This window comes from Sander vitreus, chromosome 7 (assembly GCF_031162955.1).
Source record: "Sander vitreus isolate 19-12246 chromosome 7, sanVit1, whole genome shotgun sequence".
Classification (NCBI taxonomy): domain Eukaryota; kingdom Metazoa; phylum Chordata; class Actinopteri; order Perciformes; family Percidae; genus Sander; species Sander vitreus.
In genome coordinates, this window is record NC_135861.1 from 22,136,116 (window position 1) to 22,146,197 (window position 10,082).

The 10,082-nt window shown below is 37.9% G+C and overlaps 1 protein-coding gene across 3 annotated transcripts; it reads left to right on the forward strand.

The window, feature by feature from the left end:
• On the forward strand, positions 1-6,500 carry LOC144521090 (transcription cofactor vestigial-like protein 4). Of its 3 annotated transcripts, none has more exons than XM_078255385.1 (6): positions 1-186; positions 667-821; positions 2,235-2,397; positions 3,171-3,396; positions 3,929-4,043; positions 4,249-6,500. In XM_078255385.1, exons 2-6 carry the CDS (start codon positions 740-742, stop codon positions 4,446-4,448), a joined length of 786 nt encoding a protein of 261 aa, XP_078111511.1. In that variant the 5' UTR covers positions 1-186; positions 667-739; the 3' UTR covers positions 4,449-6,500. The 3 variants fall into 3 exon arrangements, with proteins under 3 accessions (XP_078111511.1, XP_078111510.1, XP_078111509.1); XM_078255384.1 differs by having other exon boundaries at positions 1-130; XM_078255383.1 differs by having other exon boundaries at positions 2-113.
• The last annotated feature ends 3,582 nt before the right edge of the window (positions 6,501-10,082 follow it).

A 10,082-nucleotide genomic window follows, 5' to 3' on the forward strand; every position in this document is an offset into this window, starting at 1 on the left:
TCTTTTGTGTGATGAGTGGTGCGGTGGGAAAGTGCGTGCGGTGAAGGCAGTGTAAAGGCAAGCTGGGCTAGCCATGGTGATGTTGTGACTGTAAAGCTCATTTCGTCGATGAAGTGAGTAAACTTTTAAGGTTAGGCTACTTTGAAAATTTGTTGTTGGATAGAAACGCACAGAACGTAACGTTAAGTAAGTTTTCACTAATGAGCTACTTGTAACGGTAGTTCAAGAATCTGGGACCTTATAGCGAACTAACGTTAATTAACGTACCAAAGTTGGGGACTAGCTTAGCTAGCTGTTGGCTAGTTTGTGTCAAGTAGCTAAAGTTAGCTGGCTAGTTTGTTAGCTCCTGCAACCAAGATAACAGTTGGCTAGCTAACTACTGTAACAGAATGTGTAAAACTATTGTAATATTATTCATTACCATTAGCTATTGTATTTAAATGTCTTATCTAAGTAAACTAACTCATGTAATGTTAGCAGTAAAAGCCAGCTGGCTAAAGCTAACGTTAGCCTAATATTGTAATGTTAGCTAGCGGTTAGCTGAGCCTAGCTATGTGTTTAGCTAAATTTGCTTCAAATGAAACGTTAAGCCACATTTACATTCCTGTTTACTATCTGATGTTCCCTATTTTATTTATTTATTTTTATTTGTTTTATCTTCTTCAGGATATAACGTTTGTGTTGCCTTCGCTGGTGTGTCTTGCTAACATCGATGTTAGCAACTAGCCTGTTCGTGTAAATGCTAATCACTAGAATGGACCTGTTGAACTCTCAGTTCCTGGACAAGATGAACAATAACATCGGGAGACTGCACTACGAAGGTTAGTTTGACATTATATGTGTGTTGTAATAAGTCTTTATACTGTGTATTTAACTTATTTGTGGAACTAACACGTTGCGGTTTCCCTAATTACCACCATCAATTTTTCAGTGTTTTGGTTTGACATGTAACGTTAACGTTAACTTTAACGTTAGGGCTCCAAAAATATGGGAGAACGACATTACTTGCGATAAATAAAAATAGTAAAGTGTATCCAGTTATGCTGCTTTCAATGTACTGCTTAAATTCAACACATGCTTGAATAAAAACATATTACCAACTTTCTTTTATTGAACTGAACACAAAGGCATCAATAAAAAAAAGTGATAGCTACATTTTAAAGTGCAGATGATAACTCTTAAGTTGACTTAAAAAAAAAACTATGTAGCTATGACAAATATGTCAGTCTGTCGCCATGTGTCGCCATTTTTGAACAAAATGAACAGTACACATATAGCAAACTCAATATCCAAATTCTCATAAAACATAAACAACATGAATAAATATTACACGTTTACAAAAGGGTAGGAAAAATGTTTCACTTATCTAAACCTCCTACCCCTTCATAACTTAAACCATTAAATCATATTTATCATATACTCAAACAACTATGCCAGTGCTAATATTCAAAACCATATACCTCACGTTCATCCCACCAACCCTTCCTCATCCCTATACCTCCTTTAGAAAAAAATTGTTTACTTAAATTACATATCTGTCCTTACTGCAAACTCTCTTATTTAGCATGTTATAAACTGCACACAGACCTAAGTACCAACAAATGTGAGGTGTAATTACATATGAAATGAATTGCTCCAAATGTAGGCAGTTTAAAACATGGCAACCGTATTGTCAATTTCGGCAACCAAAAGCTGATGCCTGTTTGCCAAGGCGGCAACCACTTTAAAAAGTTAGCGTTGAGTATGACAATAACTGTTGTTTCCTCAGTGTTTAGGAGGTGATTTTACTCCAGAAGTAAATTACTCTTGTGACTTGTTCATTGCTCAATTTACCTTTTCAATCAAAGCTGCCTTCAGAAATCAATTCTATCCCTGAAGACTAAAGAATGTCCTCAACTTTCCATATTTGGGATGTCAGTGGGCTAATCTGGGTCAGAGTTTAATTGTCTTTTCCCGATTAATTTTAAAATGACATGACGTCAATAAAACTATTTCCTGCTTTATTCTTCGCAGGCCAACAGTTTGTTTGCTTAAACTGAATCTGGTTAACCAATGATTACTTGAATGGATGCTATGGCCAAGTTAATTTAATCAAACAAACTTTTTACATGTGGTTATGATGCAATAAATGTAGACGTATTAGGCCATAGTTTATGTTCCATGTGGAGTTAATGTACTTGTTGCTAGAATCTAAATTTAATTAGATTTTTTGTACTGCCGAATCCTTCCCACAGATGAGTCCAGGACACCCTCCCTGCCCACTGCTATGTCCAACATTACTGGGCCTCCTCCACACTGCCCAAGCAAACGGAAGTATGGCGAAGAACAAATGGACGACCGAATCAACTGTGATGATGACCACGTGACCAAAATGAGCAGATTGTTTGCCACTCAGCTGTATGTGCCTTTTAAAAAAATTAAATCTTTTAAATTCTATGTTAAGTATATTTTGCGCTCAAAATATACACACACCAGAACTCAGATTTGTACATTCATATCTTACTGCATGGGGGCTTTAATGAAATCTCAAAGTAAGGTTTGGTTTACTGTGGCCAACTAATGGAAATTTTTTTGCACAGCACAAGGTCATTTTAATAATGCTTTTTGATTTCCCCGAACCCAAACCTTGGTATTCACTGATTGCCTTCCCCTAAAGCATACATTACACCTGTAGAAGAGCGGTTTGTTGTTATTTGTAATACCAACTTTTTTTAAAACAAGGAAACCGTCATATTGGCAGGTGGGTAGGATCACTCAATCCTAAAATGTTATTTATTGAACAAGTCAAAGAACAGTTGAACCATTCAGCCTGAAATAGCCCCATTTGAGATTATGAAACAAAACCTTCCAGCATTAACTCTGTTGGAATGCAGAGATTCCCTCCAGGCTGTAAAGTATCATGATTTTAAGAGACAACTTAGATTACCAGCACAACAAAGTCTGCAAGAGGGAAATCATGCATATAATCTTTAATTCTCTTCAAGGGCTGCACACTAAAAAAGACAAACGAGACCACCTTGCCAGTTTAAGCCTTGTGCGGTCATCTTTTTTATTTTTTTTAATTTTTTTTAACTTTTATATAAGTGAGATGTGACCGCTGGTGTATGAATTGTCTATGAAAAGGTGAAACTGTTGGTGGTATATTTTGAATTTGCACTCTCTTTGTCTAGGGCTCGTCCCTCTGCTGGAGACAATCGTAATGAGCACTGGAGCCTAGGTCACAGTCCTGTTGAACACATTACTTCCTCCTCCAACGGTCTCCATGGGAACCACCTATATGCTTCCATGTCTAGCTATGCTGTAGACCAGCCTCTGGCTGTGACCAAAAGCAGCCACAACATTAGAGTTGGGGCCAGAGAGAGGTCTACCATGGGTGGGACTGTAGATCGGCAGCAGGTACGTCAACTTCTAACACTAAATGGAGTAGGCCACATCTGAAGTTCACAGTGACAAGAATAAGATAGATAATAAAAGAGTGTGATTTAAAAAAAAAAAAAATACACAATTTTTATGTTTAATCAGTTGGATAAATGACAGTGCAATTCATGTTTGCTGTATCCGCATGGTCGCGAGGGATCCGCGTGACGTACATTTTCTCATCTGCCCAGCCACCATACAGATTATTGTGGAAGGTTGTCTTCACATTCCTCTGCTAAAGTACAAAGTTTTTATGTATTTGCCTTACATCTGTTGGAGACCTTTTATCTCTGTTTACATATTCAGAGATTGTAGAATTCTCATTTTAGGTGAAAGTCTCTTCATTCATTTATTAAACATTTCTGGACAAATAATAGACAATATACTAAGCAGTGCAGGGTATTTTTTACATGTCAAGTCTCTCTGGAGGAGATCCATAAGGAGTGTACCAACCCATACATAGTACTGTGTCTGTGTTAGCTGATTGTATGCATTTCCATTCCACATATAGAATCGTCCCTCCGTTATAACCTGTGCCCCTGCGAGCAACCGCAATTGTAACCTCTCGCACTGCCACATGAATGGCTGTTCACCCAGCCCACCTACTGATCAGATGAAGACTAATGGTAAGCCAGGATGTAATCTAATGCATATATATATATATATATATATATATATATATATATATATATATATATATATATATATATATATATATATATATATATATATATATATATATATATATATAGAGCATGATATTTTATACATCACATGCTTGGTAATAACCATGTTTTTGGTCTCCTTCCTCGACACTTAATGTTGTTTTAGCTAACACAGAATGTGATCCTGTGATTGAGGAGCACTTCCGTCGCAGCCTTGGAAAGAACTACAAAGAAGCGGAGCCTGTTTCCAACTCGGTGTCCATCACAGGTTCAGTGGATGATCACTTTGCAAAGGCGCTGGGAGATGCCTGGCTCCAAATCAAGGCCAAGGATGGGGGTCATCAAATCCCAGAGACGGATTCATGAAGCAGAGGGGAGTAAACATTACTATCACTTTCTTAGTGTTTGCATATTAACAGTGGAGATTCCCCACTGGCACTTCTTGCCAAGCATCAACTTACCTTAGCTAAGAACAATGTACAAGAACATATGGTGCAGAAAGTGGTCGGTTAGCAGCTGATGCTCTGTTTTACCTGCCTTTCAGCTGCCTTGATAGCCAAAGAAATACCCTGCCTTTCCCATCATCATATAAGCCATAGATCTGGTCTTTGTTTTTCATTCTAAAATCCCTCTGCTTTTAATCTATATTACTTGAAAAAGACAGCCAGGTCTTATTTGCTCTTTTTTGTTTCTGACAGTTTAGGTAGCAGGTTACCTGTTTCAGTTGGAACTAATGTGTTCAAGAATGCATTTTGTGTTTTGAAATTGTGATAATGCGTTTAAGGCTCTGGTTCCCCCACCCCTCCCTGCTTTCTGAAGACACTAGACTAATGGGTCTTCTTTTTATGGTCCTGAACTGGACTTATTCACTGTTAACTGAATTATCTTAGTTTCCTGTCTATATGCTCACTGTGGCTGATTACTTAGTAAACTAATATCAATCATAGTAGATGTGTCTAACTAGAAAGCATGTTTCAAATAGCTGGTTTCTATTACAAACCTTATTCTATACTAAATATTTACTCAGAATTTATTTTTTATCCGTAACATTTTAGAAATACTCACTGCTGGTACAGTTGTACTCAATATATTTTTTGTATCTGGTTTTCATTACTATATGTAGGTGTATATCTTTAGCACCCATCTACAAATCACAGCCTCTGGCAAGGTTGTCTGAATGCAGTTTAAAAGGCTAATGTTGCTTTGTTATTCTCTGGACCTGGATGCTATGTAGCTTTCTACATGTCTGAACACAGCTGAATCTGATCTTCGGTAGCAGTCTATTAGCAGTGGCTTTATTTATTCTGAACACATGGATAGTTTCATGTTGACTTTCGGCAAAACATGACAACCGAATCCTAACTTTGTTTCTAAATTAGTTTCTTTCTAATGAGAACAACAGAGGATGGCTCCACTGTTTGAATGACAAAGCAGTTGATTTCCCTTTAAGCTTAAGATGCACATGCACTATGGGTGTCCATGACTGACTGACACTTATCAGTCACTGCAGTTGTGTTTAGCAAGCACAACAAGTATGACAAGTACGTTTTCCTTTTTAACTAAGGTGATGTCATGGTGTGAGCTGCCAAAGTCTTCCTTTTTTTATAATGCAGAAAAGGTTTAAGTGGGTTACAAAAGTTTCTTTTTTTGTGCAGTTGAGTTTTCTTATTCCCCCACCGGTGGTCATTTCTCACCCTTCTGAAATTCTCTACTTATAGTAGCGTAACCTATTTACCAACACTGTTTAAGATATGGTATTGTAAATTCAGATTTTTTTTTGAATGTCAATTAACTGTATGTGAAAACATACATTTGTATTAATATTCTACAGTTTTCAAATTGTTACATACACTATACTGTCTTTATATTTTATTTTACTCATATAAGACTATCATTGCGCCGCGCGGAATGATCATAGATATTTTGTTTCTATTCAGATAAGTGTACTCATATGTAGCATGGATGCTCATTACCTTCTAACCATGCTTTCTTTTATCTTTCTAAAAGTTGGTTATTTTCCCACAATTGTCAGATGATGAATAAGTGCAGGAACACAACAGTCTTTTGATCAAAGATTTTCTTGGTGCAGTGTCAAAGACTTCTGTAATAACCGTGTAAAGAGTTTGTTTAGCTTTCTGTGTGTACCATAGTGGAATGTAGGGATTATCATAGAATTTGCTTGTTTGACACAAGTAGATCTTTCAGTAATATGTTTGTGGTATTAGTCCATTGTTATTTAATTGCTATATTTAGACTACCTGTATCGCAAACACTGTTTGCCGAAAGGTCCTGCTCCAGGTGTCATCCACATAGAAAAAAGTAATATTTGTTGACTTTTGTCCTTATTTCTCTGGAAGAAAATGCCACTGTTTTGTACTTACTTTCTTCCAAATAAACATACAAATGCCTACCTTTGCACATTTGTTGTTACATCATTTTTACCAAACAAAATGTGACATACTCGAGTCATAACAGCAAATGAGATACTCTCTATTATATTATTTTTATATTATTATTATTATTATGTCTGTAGCTTGCAGTAACAAAAGGTTTCAGTTTTTTTTCTTCATTTTTGCTCAGATTTCCTGATTCAAGGCAACATCAAAAGTTTATCAAAGCAACAACAAACGATTACAATTTATAAAAGAAAAAAAAAAAAGGGTTGCATTTAGTTGAAGCTTAGGTACAAAGTCATGGTTGATATAGATGAACATAATCAACTTGGATGACAGAGGAATTCATTCTAATCCAAGTGTTTTTGCAGACAGTTGCCCAAAATAAGAGAATTTTTTAATTGTACTGCTATATTACGTTGTAAAACTATAACTGTCTTTGTTGCACCTTCAATGTTGCAAATACTTAAGGCAATTATGAGGTGTTTTCACTGATTAAAGCACATCTTTTTTGAAACAAGCAATCAGGAGTCCTAGCTCTTTCTCCATTTTCCTTGGACAAGCACTGCAACGGCTACAATCTGAAGTGACTAATCAACATATTAACTAGACCTCTTTGGCTTAGAGGGACCAGCATTGGACAAATGTCCTTTTATGGTAGACCTTATATATTACGTGTGATTAAACCGTGTACATGTGGTACAGTGCCTGATGTTTTCATTTGTTCCTGGAACAGCTTTGTTGTGTGCTATTTTCAGTGTCTTGTCACCAGCTTCTCTGGTGTCTCTGTTTTATTTTTTCAGTTAGATAAACCTAAAGTAGAGAAATCTGGAAAAACCTTAAAGGAACTGTTGCTTTTTAGAGTTAAATACTGTAATATTTGCAATATTATTGGAGTAAGTCACCCTCTCTTGTCCCAGTGTTTCTCCTTAGGTCTTGCACATGCAGTTATTTGGTTCTTGTGATTCATATTTTATGTTTCCAGTGCCTGTTAATTCGCTAGTCTCAAAACGGCTGAATATTTAATATCTTTCTATTTCAACTTAATTGCTGTGTGCATAATAAATCCTATGACAAAGTCATCATTGCTCGACAAGCAGCTGACATCTTTCCACAGGCATTACAGTTGAAGCCTCCGTGGACCCAGTTGGCCATAGATGTTGTTTAGTTGATTTGGTGTTGTGGTAACATAAGAGTGGATAATTGCTGCTGGAAAAATCCATTACTTTTAAAGGGAGAAAAGAGTAGATTGTCAGTGATGAGAATTGTTTAGATTACTATTTAAGCATTGTCCTAGAAAGCATTTAGCCTCCACATTATTATGTTCTAATGGAAATGGGAGAAGACGGATCATTCTTGTGAGACCAGACTGTAGTTGGATCAGAGGTTAGCTGACTTTTCTTTCCCAACCAGCAGATGGCGGTGTTAAACCACTTTACAGGTGCCCCCAAATTCTCCTAGTCCCTGGAGATCAAACAAAGACACAAGCCATTCTGGGAAGATTGATATGGATGCAGCATTTCTTCAATGTATCTGTTAGTAATGTGAAAATGTACTTTGCATGTAAAAAGGGTCTCTAATTAACAAGACATTGCTGTCATGCTGAGAGCAGAATGCGTTGTAGATGTTACCAAACATGGCTCCATATCCCAGAGTCTTGCCTTATAGGATTTTTTTTTGACATTTCATTGTAGATGCATTTATGTATTGGAAACATTGTGCCAGATTAGCATATCCATAGTTGCCTTTTAAGCTATAAATAGTATCCTTAAAGGCTGAATGAAAATGTAAATGAGTATACCTCCACTTTGGCTAATTTGAATTTGCTGAGCACCATTCATAACACACATCTTTAAACTAGATTCATTTTTTCTTTTTGGTTGTTGTTGCTCTCACCACTCAGGCTCAAATCTGCTCAAAAGCCCCTCCAACAGACCACTGCCTTCACGAGATTAGACCCAGCCATTCACCAACCACAATGCCCCTGCTTCTGCTGCACCATGCCTTCCAAGGAAGCCTGCTCTTGTGGGATAATGGAGATGAGATCCACATTTTTCCCGCTTGCGTAAAAACCAATCGCAGATCCACTCACAGACACACAAATGCACGCACACAGATATCAGGCCACGTTGGTTGCCGACATGAAACTACTGTCTAAATCAAGATGACACATCAGGGTCACGCCAAATTTGACTTGGCCCCTTCAGTGTGTGAAGGCCACAAGGAGCATGACATCTGCGCTTGCAATAGAGGACTGGTTTCTCAGTTGCTGCCTCCTGTTATTGCTGTAACAGGATGGACTCTGCTGCTTTCAGACACAGTTAAGACACACATGTTGAACAGTGTCCTCTCCATTTTGCTCTTACGTAAAAGGAATGAACCAATGGAAACGGTTTAACACAGTGCATTCTGGACACAGTGTGGACACCGTGTGGAGTAATTTATCCAATTGGATAAAATATAATGTTACTACAGACTCAATGGAAAAGAAGTGACCCTTGCAGTGTCACACACGTACATTCCCTACATGTTAGCCTGTACTAATGGCTGATAGAGATCTCATTCTTTGCATAATTCCAAATGTGTTGTGCCTAAATAGAACGCGAGGCTACACCCCTATCTACGGCATCCCTGAGTGCAGAACAACGGCTGGGGAATTTGCATGATTGCCTGTAGATTATTTGAACATTATCTATTCCCCCCTCCTCTTTTTCTTATTTCTGTGGCTCTCTGCTGTGAGAATGCACACACATCCTTGGGCAAAATAATCTAAAATAGATCATACAAGCAACTGGAGTAGATGCACAGGCACAGGAAGCAGCTCACGGGCAGACTTGAGTCATGCTGGCAAGATCATGCACCCTGAGCTGACAGCCCAACACACTCGATTACCAAGCACGTCATTTTCTAAAATGCAGTCGTAGCCTCACTATAGGTCGCAAACAAGGGGGAAAATATTGAGATCCAACTACCCATAAATGACTCTTGAATGTGGTATAGATTGAGTCCAGTGTTGGTACGTACTTTAAGACTGACCTGACGAGCCTCTGTGGCTCCGGCAATTGTGGCTCATTCATTGTGTCAGTTGGACTGCTGGCAATGGCATAACCTTTATGGAGAGAAGGGAAGAAAACACGGTCACTCTGGATCACAGTCTTGCAATGAACAGAAACAGACCCTGTCAGGCCATCTCAACATCAGTTTTCAGCTTTACACCACCACCGACACACTCTACCAATCACTCTTTGCCTTTTCCTTACTTCCTCCTGCCATCAATTAAGACAGCTCCTTCTTGATAAGGCTGTCTTGTGTGATGTGCATGCTACATTGATTTGGCAGGGTCCTATTAATATATTTCTCCTTTGCATCCCTCTATGTTCAATGCTGTCTCAGCTCCATCTTTGACCTGTTTTGTTGCGCACATTTGGCCTGCTGTATGGTGCTTGACTCATACAGTTGGCTTAAATGTCATACTTTTATATATTATTGATTGGTTTGTAAATGATTGATTTAAAGGGCCATCTGCTGTGCAATAGCATGACTGTGCTGCCATTTTGTTGTTCCTACAAGATAATGAATTGCTTCCAATTAGGGCATACAAATGATG